Below are 16,204 nucleotides of genomic sequence, written 5' to 3' on the forward strand. Positions count from 1 at the left end.
AATAATTAGAATTCGAGAAGGGGTCTTATACTTTTTTAGAGCACTGTATATATGTATGTATGTATGTACACACATGCACACACACAAAATAAAAACTGAACTGCAGTAAAATGTGACTTTGCAATTGTTATTTTGGTGTACTTGCAGGTTTGCTTATCAACAGTTCTTGATGAGTCCTTGTTGCATATAGATGTTGTTTTTCCATTGATAGAGCCAGTGAATTCAAACAGACCAATGGCAGTGAGCGACATGCAAATCAGAGCCGGTATGCCCCGCCCATCTTCTGGAATCCACCAATGGCTGTTGATGTGGGCGGTGCCTGGAGGACAACAGCGGAGCATTCAAACGGAACATGGCGGCGGGGAAGGATGTCGATGAAAACGAACAAAATAGAAGGTAAGAATGAACTAAAGCAGTCATTTATAAATCTTCAGTGTTGTTTACATTGACCTAGAGTCAGCATGCCTCATGGCATAAACTATTCAGGTTTTTAAACGTTACGTCAGTGAGAATAACTGTCACTCTCCAGCCGTCAGACGGTCATTTAAAGTAGCTACACAACGTTAGCTAATGCTAGCTGCTGAACACATCAGAAATTACACATTAGATTAATTACGATTTGTAGTGTTTAAAACGTTTAGCTGTCCCGAAAAATAGTCGGAGTTCTTAGCTAGCAAAAGCCAGCGTTCGCACTGTTATCTGAGGGATTTTGAAGTGGTGTGTGTTTGTGCCAGTTCACACTAGCTTCATTAAATTTAGCAGCTTATCCAGTATTGCACACTTAATCGATGCTCCCAAGTGTCTCTACATGATACACCTTTCACAAGGATGGTAACACTATACATAGCACTGCAAACTTGTTTTGTTTTTGTTCTGTCAAAATAGTGGTTGAGGTGTTGATTTATCTTTGTAGTATTTTCTGAGGTCATAGTTTGTGATGGTTGTGTCACAGGTAGCTACACCAGTAGATGTGAGGCTGTCGTTACACAGCTACATTCAAGCCAAACACAAAGCCATTATACTGCATGTTGTTAGATAAATCTTTACTAGTCCCTGCTTCAAAATATGTGAACTGTGGTTTGCGCTATATATGAGAACTGAACAGCCACAGTACTGTTCCCACTGTAGCTCTGTGACCAATGCAATTGAAGTATTATTTACAGCATTTAATTGCTAGTGTTTTGTGTTATCATGTATAGGTGACTGGTCACTGTGGGCTTGAAGTCAGTATGAAGGCGTTATTTCAAAGTAGAAACTATCCTGTAGTCTTGAGGCTATTGTCACTGAGGTGTGATGAAGCATGGGTGGGTGTACCTGACAATTCTCTAAACCATTTGCATATTCTGTAGTGCTAGGTGAGTTTGGAAGCACAGTTCCTGCAGTTCTTTAAAATTGTTCTTTTTCTTATTATTATCATTTGTTGTTTTTCTGAATTCCTGCAGACAGGAAATGCAGCTTCTGTTGTGCTTTCCTGAAGTGTTTGGGTGGTGTTAAATGTTCCTGATATGATTAAAATTACTGAGCTTGAACCACAAGATACTTCCAATGGTTAGGTCAGCGTCTATGGTAATTAACTGCCGTGGCTGTAAGAGGCAAATGCCAAACTTCTCTGGATGAGACACTAATGGGTCCATTTATTTTTACCTAATCAGTGCTCAGATATGATATCCTCCCACATGCAAATACTTACATGTGTATAATCTATCTGTGTCTCCTCCTCAGAGGTACAGCGTGCAGCATGGTGATCAGTCGTGAGGAATCGCCAGGGGGCTCTCATGCTGGCCGACCACCAGTCATCTTCAACCCAGATTTTTTTGTTGAGAAGCTCCGCCATGAAAACCCAGATGTTTTCCTAGAGCTGGTGCTAAGTAACATTACTCGCCTTATAGATCTCCCTGGGACAGAGTTTGCCCAGCTCCTCGGTGAGGAGAGCCCTAAAACCCCAACAGGTGGAAATGGAGGCTTTTTCCGTTCTTTCAACTTCCTCAAACGCAAAGGTAAGAGGTCAACCAGTCTACTCTGATTTCCGTGTTGTCTCATAAATTGCACAGATCATGTAGGTTGTGTTTTAGACATGATGAAGGCATTGTGACACACAAAAGACAAAATAATAATGTGTATCATAATGATAATGTTGCCTGTGTTGCCCTGCTCATTGTACATGTATATATGGAAGAGCTGTTTCTCTGAGAAGTCTTTCAGTAGTTTAATGTTATCACTCACATTCATCTCTCTGAATACTTTTACAGATAAAGGTGTTGTGTTTGGAACCCCACTGACAGAAAGCTGCATTGCTCAGATCTACCAGCTTATTGAGTACCTCAGCAAAAGTGAGTCAAAATATCCACACTTACTTAATCACAGTTCTTTCTACAAGCCCCCCTCTAAAAAGCCCCTCGTCTAAAACCTTAATTCTTGCCTTATATAGCCATTTCTTTAACAGTTTGGGGTCTCGGTCTTGTTGGAACACTCAACCGTGTCCAAGAACCAACCTCTTGGCTGACAGTTTTAGGTTTTCAGAAGAATGTGGTGGTAATCCTCCTTCTTCATTTTTAAATTAACTCTGTGTAAAGCACCACTTCCACTGGCACCAAAAAGCCCCAGAACATAATTCTACCACCACCATGCCTAACAGTAGGTTTTATGTTCTTAAGGTTAAAGGCCTCCAAACATATTTTTTGCCATTGGTGCCAAATAGCCCAATATTTGCTTAATCTGACCACTAAACTTTCCTCCAAAAGGCCATTTCTTTGTCCATGAAATGAGAAGCAAACTTCAGGTGCTGCTTCTAGAGGAAGGGCTTCCTTTTTGCAGGTCAGCCTATGGAGATGTGTACACACTTTTGACTGTGGACAGCTGTGTTCCAGCAGCTTATCATTCATTCAGACCTGCTTTTTGCTGATTCTTGGTTGACTCATGACCATCCTGATCAATTGTCTCTCAGCAGCAGGGGACAGCTTGTGTTTTCTTCCTGATGGTGGCAGTAACACAACTGTACCATGCACTTTATACTTACAATTATTTGCACAGATGATTTAGTTATCTGTAGCTGCTTTAAAATGGCTGTGAGTGACTTTCCTAACTTGTTCAAGTCATTGATTTGCTTTTTCAGATTTTTGATGAGCTCCTTAGACTTCCCCACACTAAGTGAATCAAATATTTAAATTGGCTCAGAGCAGTCAGCAGCTGCAGTCAATTGTAATCACTCACAAGAAGTTACAAGGCCATGCAGCTCTGAAAGTTTGACAACACAACACTATCTACCTTTCACCAAAACTGATAAATGAAGTAAGTTTTAGATACGCATGTAAGTTTTTGAGCTGGCAGATTTTGTCACATTTCCCAAAGACCTATAGTAAATCAGTGAAAGAGCCAAGGTATATGCTGTTTTTTTTTTTTTGCAACAAAGGCACGTGTTTCAATGATTCCATCATAGAAAAGTCAGAGTTATAGGAGTCATTGGAAACTCAAGACTGCCATGATATACAGGTTGTTCAAAAGTGTTTGTAAACTTTTGTTCACAATTTTACATGCTGAACTGTGAATTCTTAATTACCGTTACACTCCTAATTTTCTCACATATTGGGAGACAGGACTTATTTGTTTTGGAATCACATTGTTGACAAGTTTTCTCTTTGTCCTAGTTAACTAGTATTGCCCGAGTAGACAAATGAATAGACTAAATCGATTTAAAATTATAGAATGTTTGAGAGTTTTACTTGCTGAACTCCAGCTGCTCTAACTCACAGATCTGCATGTGGAGGGGCTGTTTCGGGTGCCTGGGAATAGTGTTCGGCAGCAGGCCTTGAAGGAGCTGCTCAACAGCGGGGCTGACGTCGACCTGGAATCTGGAGACTTTCACCCCAATGATGTGGCCACACTGCTCAAAACTTTCCTGGGGGAGCTGCCAGAGCCCCTGTTGACACACAGACACTTCCATGCACACCTTAAGATAGCTGGTAGGAATGCATACGCTCACACTGAAGCATACTTTTATGTATTTTCTCATTTTAGAGCACCAGTACATTTTAACATGGGTATTCTGTCATGTTTCAGTCAAACTTTTAAAACGGGACCACAGAAATGCCTTTTTATTTTTATTTTGTTTTTCTCCACCTCTGCCAGACATGACTTTGTTTGATGAACAAGGCAACAAGACAGCTTTACCCAACAAAGAGCGTCAAGTCGAGGCCCTGCAGCTTCTCTTCCTGTTGCTACCTCAGGCCAACCGCTCGCTGCTCAAACTGTTGCTCGACCTGCTCTACCACACTGCCAAACAGCAAGACAAAAACAAGATGTCTGCCTTCAACTTGGCCCTCATGTTTGCACCACACGTCCTCTGGCCCAGACATGTAAGATTGCTTGTTTATGACCACGTAGCAATACCTTTGCAAGTACTACAAACTATAGATCAAGATTATTTTCACAGTTTGAAAGTGTAGTTGTTTTCTACACAGTTAATCAAGCTGTGTCAGATGGCAAACATTCCTGTTGTTATTTTTTTTTCACATTGGTGGATACAAATGCTTACAAAAAACTACTGGTAACAAAAAGTAGAGACACAGTATATGAAATTCTAGCTGTTAATAATGTTGGTTTTTGGTCTTTGTTTTGAAACGGTGTAATATGCATGTAGGTGTCAGGCTATTAACTCCTTGACGTCTAAAATAAATTATTTGTGTTTTTGCTTTCAAGCTGATGCTGAATTAAGTGGAGATTGTTGATTTCTTTATAGCACATATAATAAATATACATTATATACAGATATATATAATACTATAATGTAGATATAAAATAGGTCATGCTCCAACCAGTCCTGTGTGAAACCAGTGCTTGCAAAATGTTCCTATGTACGTATTGAATACACACAAATCGGTGTTGGGGGAATGCATACACTATCTCAGCTGCAGTCTGAATGCAAGCGGTATGATGGGAGAAAATAAGTAACATGCTGACTCCATGCCACAGAGGTTTTAAAATGTCCAACTTTTGTCTGCACACATATAACCTTTATCATTCATTGTTTCTATGTTTTAGTCTGTCTATTTCATCATGGTTAGAGTACCATGAGTAGTAATAAATATTTTTTGTAATGCTGTTCTCTGATTCTCCAGATGACAGCGGGTGACCTTAAAGACAATCTGAAGAAACTGAACAACAGCATGGCTTTTCTCATCAAACACTCACAGAAGCTCTTCAGGGTGATTATTGTCCCCCCACACACACATGACTGTTCACTCAAATGATTTGAAAATGAACTCAGGTTAGTGATCCATTATACAGAGCAGGTCCTGAAATGTTAACAATCAAGCACAGAGATAAGTGGGGCTTCAGAAACATATTATGTGACTTCTTTTGTCATTGACCTGTGAGTGAGCGATGTGTCTGCTGTATGTTGTTCAGGCTCCAGTCTACCTGCGGGAATATGCTCGAGTGCACTTCACTGGGACCAAGGTTCTGCAGACCAAGGTTAGTGAGAGGAGTTCACATTAGATCCCCATTCAGACAATCTGTGGCAGTCTGTGACTGTTCTGCAGCATGTGGAGATAGAGCTGCTCTTCACACACAGGCATTGACAGCAAGCTTTCTTTTGGATTTGGAATGGTAAAAATGTGTCTAACGAATGTCTTAATCATTTGTCAAATTGGAAACAGTTGCTGAGATTAAATGTAAAACACAAGGTCAATGTAGCAATAACAAACAGAAAGATATTTTTTATTTCAAGAGAGCAGGACAGATTTTTTATTTATTTTTTCCTGTTTTGAGTCTGACTGGCCCTGTGCTCTATCAGGATGATCTGGAGCTGCTGGCGGCAAGCAGCTCTCCTGCTCGGCGGACAGCGTTGCCTCTGAAGAGGGCAGCTGTTCTGGTCCCCAGCGCTCAGGAGCAGTGCCAGTCACCAGCTCAACAATACACAGAAGAAGCCCTGAAGGAGCTCTTCAGACATGTTCACCACAACATGCCGGACTCTGCTAAGAAGAAGAAACTTGTCCGACAGGTGCACTTCAGGGTCCTTTTTCAGTTTTAAAGTCTAGACACGCAGCTTCTACTGCTGCTTAGCATTCAGCATGAAAATTTGTGTGCTCAGTGTCTTTATAATATAGAATGTAAGTGCTGTTTTTGTCTGTCCTACAAGCAGTTAGTCAAACAGACAACCTCAGGGACACCTACCAACGAGCACCGTCAGCCTCCCCCAGCTCCCAGCAAGAAACACCCCCGCTCCCGCTCCTTTGGTGGCCTTATCAAGGTACTCAATAATTCTGCAAAGTCCAATGGAAAGTATATTAATAGAAATAAAGTAGTTAACGTTATCATTTCCACATTTTAATTGCATTAACTTGTAGAACATAGAAACAAGATGCTTCAGTGCCCCTTAAACTCACACTGCTTACTGGTGATTTGATAGGTAATTTTTATTTTAACACATATCACTTTTATATTTTGTTAACTTGCCCAGTCTTTGATCCCTTTACAAAAAAAATTATGGGATTTTTTTCACTACACATCCTGTAACATTAGTACTCTGAGCTAAATCTTTCAGCTATTAGTCTTTCTCTACAAGCAGTTGGATGGTTTGCTAATTATCTTACAAACAGAACACAGGCTGTTCAGATAGAGGGTTCTGGCTCTGAGACATTGCAAGTGAAAAAGGGCGTCCCTCAAGGTTCTGCGCTGGGCCGATTATTATTTACTATTTACATAAACAATCTCGGACAGAATATTCCAAACTCGACTTTTCATTTCTATGCTGATGACATTGCCATATATTCTGCAGCACCCACTCCTGCTGAGGCCTTTCAGTATTTACAGCTTGCGTTTAATAAGAGTACAGGAACAACTTTGTCATCTGCAACTTGTTTTAAATGCAGACAAAACAAAATGTATGTTCTTTACAACTTCAAAAACTACACGGTCATCACTGTATGGAAAAATTTTAACAAGAACTGGTGAACAAATTGAGTTGGTATCTACTTTTAAATATCTAGGATTTTTAATTGCCGACTGTTTGTCTTTTAAGGAGCACATTCAGAATATGGTTTAAAAAAAAAAAACTCCTATTAGGATTTATTACAGAAACAAGTTTTGCTTTTCTTTTTGTGTGAAGCAGAAACTGGTGGAAACAATCTTTTTGCCTGTTATTGACTGTGGAGATGTGTTGTATATGAAGGCTTCTGCTAATTGTCCTAGCATGCTGCATAGCGTCTACCATGGGGCACTGAGATTTATTATCAAATGTGATCCCCTTACTCACCATTGTCTATTCTAAAATTAACTGGACATCTTTAAGGGCTCGACCTCTCAGTCATTGGTGTTTATTTACAGAACCATTCTGGGTATCATTCCTTCCTATTTAACTTGTCTTTTATCAAGGAAACATGGAAGTCACAATCTCCCATCTATGGATACTCTGCAATTTGTCTTCCCCAAAGTACCATCTGAACTGGGCAAGAAAGCCTTTAGGTTTTCGGCACCTAATGCTTGGAATAAATTACAATCTCTGCTTCAACTTCCAGGCGTTGTTACACTGAATGAGTTTAAAGTTCTGGTGAAATCATTACAGTCTACCTTGTCTGTGTGCAAGGCTTATATGTGAGCAAGTTTTAATGTTGTTTATTTCATCTGTTGTTCACAGTTTTTAATAATAATACATTTTATTTGTTTAGTGCTTTTCAGAACACTCAAAGACACTTTATATATAAAATCAGCAAACATAAATAAAGGAGCATCATAAAACAAGTCATAAAATATATCATAAAAATAAGTTTGTATTTTATATTAAAAGCAGTTGTGAACAGGTGGGTCTTGAGGAGTGATTTGAAAGTGGTCAGGTCAGTTCAGTCATGGATGTGTTGGGGTAGGAAGTTCCAGAGTGTGGGGGCAGATATGGAGAATGCTCTGTGGCCCCAGGTTCGGTGCTTGGTTCTGAGCGGCAGGGGAGAGAATGTTTGCAGTAGAGGAACGAAGGCTGCAGAAGGGAGTGTGGCGGTGAAGCAGGTCTCTGAGGTATGGGGGGGCTTGGTTATGGAGGGCTTTGTGGGTCAACAGGAGGACTTTGAACTGGATGCGTTGTGGGACAGGCAGCCAGTGGAGGTTTTGGAGGACAGGAGTGATGTGTTCACGAGAGTGTGAGTGGGTTAGGAGGTGAGCAACAGAGTTCTGGATATACTGAAGTTTATTGAGGGCTTTTGAAGATGAACCATAAAGAACGCTGTTGCAGTAATCAATTCGAGATGTGATGAATGCATGGATGAGGGTTTCAGCAGCAGGGAAGGAGAGTGAGTCGTGGAGGCGTGTGATGTTCTTGAGGTGAAAGAAGGCAGTCTGGGTGATGTGGTTGATGTGTTGTTGGAAGGTGGATTGCTGTCAAGAAAGATTCCCAGATTATGGATGTGAGGTGATGGGGACACAGTGGAGTTATCGATGATCAGGGTGAAGCTGTCGGTGTTTTTTGTGAGGGATTTGGGCCCGATGATTATTATGTCTGATTTGTCACAGTTTAATTGTAGAAAGTTATTTTGCATCCATGTTTTTATTTCACTGAAGCAGGTGGTCAGGGTGGAGCAGGTTGTTGGAGTGATGGATTTGGTTGAAATGTAGATCTGTATGTTGTCGGCAGAGCAGAGAATGGAGACTATGTTTGTGGATGATATTGCCAAGAGGGAGGATGTAGAGGATGAACAGGAGGGGGCCAAGCACTGAACTCTGGGTGCCTTGCAGCATTTTTAATGTGACTATGCTGCTGCCCTCTTGGCCAGGTCTCCCCTGTAAAGGAGATCTCTGATCTTAATGGGACTAACCTGTTAAATAAATGCTAAATAAAAAAAATAAAATAGGAACCTTTTACATCTTGATTGTTCCCACCTGTTGCTCTGGTAACAGCGCAAAGCTCGAGGTGAGCAGCTGACAGCAGAGAGGCGGGTCCGATACGTCTCCCCAGATGGTGTCACCAGGGCAGGAAGAAAATCTGGAAAAGAGAACGTCATCCTGCAAGCGGTGAGCCTTTTTAGTTTGTTTTTGTTTATATATTATCTTTATCTTCTTGGTTCTGATTTTGTGTTGGAATTTCCTGTTTTTTCCATCTGCAACAATGCAGATCACCCTAAAGTTTTTAATTTATCAGGCTATTAAATGAAATAACATGGAGCTCCTTGCTAGCCAAAAGATAACCAAGAGGCTTCACAGGGGAGCTCTGGTCAGTGACTTCTGAATGACCCTCTTTAACCTTGGTTTGTCTGTGTGCACATGCAGGTGAACAGCCCATTAAATGGACCTGTTTTGGGGAAAGCGGGACTGGTAGTAAAAAACCCAGATTTTGCTTTTCACAAGGACAAAGGTGTGAAGGTTTCCAAGGTATGATGACGTTTTCTTCTGTGCTTTCATCTTTAATCTAAATCTAAATATTAAACGCCTTTTTTGTGCCAGTCAATGAATGAAAACATTTTACATTACCTTACTTTTATTTTGTAAATTTACTTTTTTTCCAAGTAAATCAGGATTTGAACAGACTCCATAGAGCGCCAAGTATTTTCTTTCGTTGTTAACTTATATTCTAATTAGAATGTAGCATATTGACAACATGTCAGGAAACACCTGATTTGTACATGGACATGCAGATTGATCACGTCAAGAAGTGCTGTGTTTGGAAAATATTTTTTGCCAATATTTTGATTTCTCAGACTTAAAGGAAGCTTGTTAATGCCATCATTTGGTGTGATGTAAGTTCACTTGGCAAACAAACGGGGAAAAAAAGCTAATAAAATACTCCATCATTTTAAAATCATTCAAAACTGGTAAAATTTGGGTTCTGCTGACAATGATTTGGCGGCACTTTTCTAATTTGTATGTGGTTTTTGTGATTGCATATACAGTATAACAGTTTGGACACACCTTCTCATTTAATGTTTTTTCTTTATTTTCATGACTATTTACATCGTAGATTCTCACTGAAGGCGTCAAAACTATGAATGAACACATCTGGAATTATGTAGTGAACAAAACAGGGTGAAATAAGTCAAAACATGTTTTATATTTTAGATTCTTCAAAATAGTCACCCTTTTCTTTGATTATTGCTTTGCACACTCTTGGCATTGTCTCCATGAGCTTCATGAGGTAGTCACCTGAAATGGTTGACTTATTTCACACTTTTGTTTACTACACAATTCCATATGTGTTCATTCATAGTTTTGATGCCTTCAGTGACAATGACAATCAAGAAAAAACGTCAAATGAGAAGGTGTGTCCAAACCTTTGACTGGTAGTGTACATATATCAAATGACATATTGTTTGAATTTCAGCGTTGAGATGTCGTTTAAAATCTTTCACCCATCCATGCTTCCATCTTTTTCCTCCTCTCATTCATCTCTCAGCAGGACTCTCCCTCAGTGTCCACGATGTGTTTCTCTCCTGCTCAGGAAATCTCGCTCTAAAACTCGACACCTCCTTTTCATCTCAGACATGACTTGGGCAGTATTATTGTTATTATTATTCCTCATGTTTACTTTAGTGCTTTCATCGTAGTAAGTCTATTTTAACTGTGACTAATATACAGTGGTGCTAACCTGAGCCAGTTCAGCCAAACCAAACCAGAAACTTGTTCCGTCGACCGCAGGACATTCAGAGACTGCTGACGAAGCGGTACCCGCAGTTGAACGATCAGCTGTGATTTAAAAGATACGCTCTAAAGATATAGGCTGCAGCAGCAAAACTGCACATTATTTCAAACATTAAGTCCCTTTAAAATTTATACATTTGTGTTTTTAGACTGTACAATGCACTTTTTTGTTGTCAGTTTTTTCAGTACTTAAGGAGCGAATTTGGTCAATTTTAAGTCAGCTTTATTATGTTTTGTTTCATTTTCTTTTTTCTGGTATGCATGTGTAATATTATTGGATGTAGAACTGGACAATATTACTTATTGTCGGAATGACAATGTGACACATTTTCTTCAGGAAGTTGAAAAATTTATACACTACCGTCCAAAAGTTTGGGGTCACTTAGAAATGTCCTTATTTCTGAAAGAAAAGCAATGAAGATAACATTAAATTAATAAAAAATACAATGTAGACATTGTTAATGTGGTAAATGACTATTCTAGCTGGAAACGGATGATTTTTCATGGAATATCTACATAGGGATACAGAGGAACATTTCCAGCAACCATCACTCTTGTGTTCTAATGCTACATTGTGTTAGCTAATGGTGTTGAAAGGCTAATTGATGATTAGAAAACCCCGAACCTTGGAATGGTAGTATATATTGAAGAATATCCTTTGACTGCCCTTTGGCTCACAATATGATCTCCTCAAGGATAATAATATTAACTGTGCTAAACTAGTCATTATAAACTTCAACAGTTATCATGCTGCGCAGTGCTGGAAGTTGGTTATTGCTGAGCTTTACCTGAATGTGAATGATTTGAAATCACATGATCACCAGGGTGGTTGCTTTGGTTTGGCTTCGCTGGTTCTGGCCTGCTTGTGCCAGTAATAACTTGAAACTTGTATTTTAGCTACTGCATGAGAATCTAAGACCACTAGCTAGCTGAGCTTACAGTCTGCTGTTGCTTAGAACATGTATACATGTTGTACAGTATGTGTGTGTGTGTGTTTTTTTACATTTTTAAACATGTTCTTACTTTTTTGGTACGTTGTGTTATAACTCTTGTTACTGGATGATGATTGAGTGATAATTTCCTGGTGGTGATCTGCTGATCCAGAAACAGTGAGCAGCTTACTTTATTTTTCTCATGTTTCACCCTGATATGAAAAACGGGATTAATTATTGATAATCTTTGTTACTCTCATGGGTTTATCAGTTACGGGGATCCCTGGTTGTGAATCTGTCAAATATGAAATGTTAAATTCCCAGAATATCTCACTAGACTTCTGGTATTTTTTTTAAAAGCATTTTATTTTTTAATCTTTCTTCAGCTTGATCATGAAAGGGTTGTTTTAATTTAAAGAAAAAAATGGTTGGGATGTTTGTTGATGGTTTAAATGAAAGTCGACAGAGGGTTTTTAGTATGTACACTGCCGATCAGAAGTTTGGGGTCACTTAGAAATTCCTTTTTTAAAGAAAAGCAGTTTTTTCAATGAAGATAACATTAAATGAATCAGAAATACAGTCTAGACATTGTTAACGTGGTAAATGACTATTCTAGCTGGAAACGGCTGATTTTTAATGGAATATCTACATAGAGGTACAGAGGAACATTTCCAGCAACCATCACTCCTGTGTTCTAATGCTACATTGTGTTAGCTAATGGTGTTGAAAGGCTAATTGATGATTAGAAAACCCTTGTGCAGTTATGTTAGCACGTGAATAAAAGTGTGAGTTTTCATGGAAAACATGAAATTGTCTGGGTGACCCCAAACTTTTGAAGGGTAGCGTATTTATTGTGGTAGAAATGAGCAGTAACCTGTTAAAGTCTGGTCATTACTTCTGAATTTTGGTCTAGCGTCGGACCATAAACTGTGCAGAGAGTAGGTCATACTTGTGGCAAGGTATGAATCTGATTAAACTTTATACTATTTTAATAGCACATTATGATAAGACACATGCCAGTTGCAGTCATGTGCCAGCACAAACCATTTCAGCTATGTAAAGTTGGCCAGTGTATATGAATAAAAAGAAAAAAATGTAATTTACAGGCGTAATTTAACAACTTCTACAGGACATGGAGCACCACCATGAAGCTTTAGTAAAGGGAAAAGAGGTGGCTTTCCACTGCAGGAAGTCAGGGAAGGTGCAAGGTGGTGCTGAGGTTTACAGGAAAGACGCCCTAACCGACCCTTAATTACTATGTTAACTCAGAGTCTGCCAAAAGTAATGATATATAGTAGTTACTGGATATAACTTCAGTTCTATGAGCATGTAGGTAACAGAACAATGGAGGTTTGTTTCTAGATTTATGTGGTGACATTTACATTAGTGCTGATGATACTTGAGAGCAGACGACTGCTACATAAAAAGGATTTTTAAAGGGCAGAAAATGTGGCACTTGTCCTCTCTGAGTGGTCAGTCAATCTTGAGAATCACACAACAGTTTTCAGGGCCACTCGGGTACTTCTCCTCGAAAAACAGCCCTGAAAATGTTCTTTAGGGGCGATTTCTGTGGTTGGAACACATTTAAGCCTCCCCAAAGTGGCCCACAAGTTCATGCAGTGGAAAACGGCCCCTGCTAAGTTTGGTCAGTGCTTAGGAAGCATGTTTCACTGCTTCGATAAACACAGTGCAGTAAAAAAAAAAGTGAATTAACTCACTGCAGAAATGTTACTTAATGCCCATTTAAATGTTCCTTCAGCTTCAGTCTTTATGGCTTGACTTAACTGATGTCTGCTCAGTTTTCTTTTGTATTGCTGCAAAGATGCACCAGTTACGGATTTTCAGCACTGAGATATAAATTACTTTTCCCAAACAATGTTGGAAAAATCGCATGTTTCTTCAACTCTTTCAGCTCAACGACACCTGAGTAGTGACATGGGCCCAAACTGGCTCTGTATTCATTAGTTATTGCAAAAATTGACAATAATAGAAGCGCATTTTATTTAGTTTGGGACGTTTTCATTGAGGGTACTTGTCAGTGTTGGAAATCTGCTACTGGTGCATTTTGTTTTGAAGGTGTTGTGGATGTTGTACTGATGGGTTTGCTGAAAGTGACTGAAAGACCTTTTCTACTTTTGTTACTGTTGTAATATTCTTAATGATCTACATGGGACTTTTTTGTGTTTTTTTTTTAAACTGAATTGGGATTTTTCCATGTGGTCTCACAGCAGCACCACTCCTCTTCCAACTGCAGTTTTACAAAACTGTTTGGAGGTAAGAGCCGCTTTGGACTCTGTGTTTTCATATGGTGGAGCAAATTGAGCCATATTAAGGCCCACTGATTTAGAACTCTGTTTTAAAAAAATTGTCTTGTTTCTGTTGGGGTTTTTTGTCTTTTTTTTTGTCTTACCTTTGTTGGTTGTTTCGTGTTTTTGTCGTTTTGTTTCTTTTTTGTTGTGTTCCCTTTTTGTCTCACTTGTGTTTTTTGTCTATTTTTTGTCGTTTTGTTTCTCACTTTTGTCATTTTATGTCTTGTTTTTGTCATTTTGTGCCTTTTTTGTCTTGCTTGTGTTGTCTTATTTTTGTCACTTTATAACTTTTTTGTCTAATTTTTTGTCTGTTTTTTGTTTTTGTGTCTTTTTTGTCTGACTTTTGTCATTTGTCTCATGTTTTTGTTATTTTGTGTTTCGTTTTTGTCTCGTGCTTTTTGTCTTATTTTTGTCATTTTGTTTTGCTTTATTTGTTGTTTTGTGTATTGTTTTTCACTTTTTGTGTCTTGCTTTTGTCATTTTTGTGTCTTTTTTCTCGTTTTGTGTCGTTTTGTTTCGCTTGTGTTGTTTTTCCATTTTTTGTCACTTTGTAGCTTTTTTTGTCAATTTTTTCTCTTTTTGTTTTGTGTAATTTTTTGTTGTTTTATGTCTCATTTTTGTAATATTTTGTCTTGTTTTTGTTGTTTTTTGTCTTGTCTCGTTTGTGTCGTTTTGTGTCGTTTTGTGTCTTGTTTCTGTCATATTTTGTCTTGTTTTTGTTTTTTGTCATTTTTTGTCCGATTTGTCGTCATGTTTTTGTCGTTTTGTTTTTCGTTTGTCGTTTTGTGTTTCCTTTTTGTCGCGCTTTTGTTTTTGTCTTATTTTTGTCATTTTGTCATATTTATTTAGGGTTTTGTGTATCGTTTTTGTCGTTTTGTGTCTTTTTTGTCTCGCTTATGTCATTTGTCTCATTTGTTGTCATTTTGTAAATATTTGGTCTAATTTTTTGTTTTGTTTCATGTTGTTTGTCTCAGTTGTGTTACTCAAATGGGAGCCGTAGCATTCTGTATGATACTGTTTTATATTTAAAACACAAAATGCCCCTCAGCCTGGTTTAAAATTAGTTTGTTTGGTTTTCTACTTGCTTGTCACTGAATAATTCTTCTTTACACTGTGAGAACAACAGTGGATGGCATTTGTTTGTTTGTTTGACAGAGAAACTTCAGTTGCACCTTATTTCTTAATAAGGATCGATGTTACACTGTAATTTTCACATGCGGAATTTGTCATTCTTTTTCTCATTAGTCTAATTGCTCCATTGTCATGATGAACTTGTGCGTAGCTGTTGTACCATGTGGTTGAAACTGTGGTGATTTTTTATTTTTTTGTATTTTAGTGTAAAATAAGTTAACCCTGTACAGCAGATTCATTGCCGAACCATCAGCTTCGGATTAAAACTTTTTTTTTTTTAAATGTTTCCTACAGAATTGTCATGTTTTAATGTTTTTTTTCTGCAAGCACATCGTTGGCACATAATATTGAGGGCAGGGCTTCAATGCAGTGCTTGTGTTTGCCCACTGTAGGGCGCTGTTGGATAGTGTAGAAGTCTGATGGAAAATATCCCAGAGCTTGGATTTCTAGTTTGCATCTCTACCTTTATAATAGCTTTTTGCGTTTTAAAAGCACTCATGAGGCCATTCCACTTTCTCCAGGGAAGCATAACCCTCACAGTGTTTTTTTAGTAGGTAAGTCCGAGTTTACATTCATGTTTTCACTCTTCATCAACAGAAATATCCCACCACATAGCATGCCTTTAAACTTTTTGGATTAATCGTCATCATTGAATAAGACAGATCAGATATTCAGAGAAGCAGAGTATTATCTGTGTTTTGTCTTGTCTGATTTTCATCTTGAATTATACACAGCTCCTATTTTTGTCTTTTTATTCAGTAACACTTGTAATATGATAGCAGGTTTGCATAGAGAAACTCTTTCTCCCTCTCTCCAGGAAGGTCAGGGGTCAGGCTCATCCAGTAAAGTTTCCCTGGAGCTGGTAGGGATTCAGCAAATTCATAAAACTTAACTTATCCTAATGCAGATTTTCAAAACAGACCTGCAGTAAATGTGATTTGTCCTCCAAACCTGCTCATCAGTTAAGGTGATGCGATCAGTTTGGACATGATAATCTAGGCCTATATCTGCAAATGTAAATTAAGTTTTTTTCCCCCCTTTACAGAAAAACAGATTTAAAGCTTTCATTCAAATCTGTTTGCTTGCGTCACGATATGAAAATATACCGCTGTTTGTTTCTTGGTGATTTTCGTGTAGCTGTGAACTCCAAAAACAGTCACTGTTGCAAATGCTGATGTAATTATTAGATTACTTGCACACAACATGCTCCTTTAGTCA

General features: G+C 38.5%; 1 protein-coding gene across 2 annotated transcripts; it reads left to right on the forward strand.

The window, feature by feature from the left end:
• The first annotated feature begins 336 nt into the window (after nucleotides 1-336).
• On the forward strand, nucleotides 337-15,259 carry arhgap19 (Rho GTPase activating protein 19). 2 transcript variants are annotated; one of them, XM_023289500.3, is made up of 12 exons: nucleotides 337-396; nucleotides 1,723-1,997; nucleotides 2,250-2,330; nucleotides 3,750-3,959; nucleotides 4,126-4,352; nucleotides 5,115-5,201; nucleotides 5,404-5,469; nucleotides 5,792-5,998; nucleotides 6,140-6,247; nucleotides 8,881-8,994; nucleotides 9,250-9,351; nucleotides 10,370-15,259. In XM_023289500.3, exons 1-12 carry the CDS (start codon nucleotides 353-355, stop codon nucleotides 10,427-10,429), a joined length of 1,581 nt encoding a protein of 526 aa, XP_023145268.1. In that variant the 5' UTR covers nucleotides 337-352; the 3' UTR covers nucleotides 10,430-15,259. The 2 variants fall into 2 exon arrangements, with proteins under 2 accessions (XP_023145268.1, XP_023145269.1); XM_023289501.3 differs by having other exon boundaries at nucleotides 10,373-15,259.
• Nucleotides 15,260-16,204: the final 945 nt, after the last annotated feature.

This window comes from Amphiprion ocellaris, chromosome 4 (genome assembly GCF_022539595.1).
Source record: "Amphiprion ocellaris isolate individual 3 ecotype Okinawa chromosome 4, ASM2253959v1, whole genome shotgun sequence".
In the NCBI taxonomy this organism is placed as follows: domain Eukaryota; kingdom Metazoa; phylum Chordata; class Actinopteri; family Pomacentridae; genus Amphiprion; species Amphiprion ocellaris.

Bases quoted from the DNA above. Each gene is read 5' to 3' on its own strand.
- arhgap19 (XM_023289500.3), top strand. From the start codon at position 353: ATGGCGGCGGGGAAGGATGTCGATGAAAACGAACAAAATAGAAG. The intron at 397-1,722 runs GTAAGAATGAAC...TCTCCTCCTCAG, and splicing joins GAAAACGAACAAAATAGAAG to AGGTACAGCGTGCAGCATGG. The intron at 5,999-6,139 runs GTGCACTTCAGG...TCCTACAAGCAG, and splicing joins AGAAGAAACTTGTCCGACAG to TTAGTCAAACAGACAACCTC.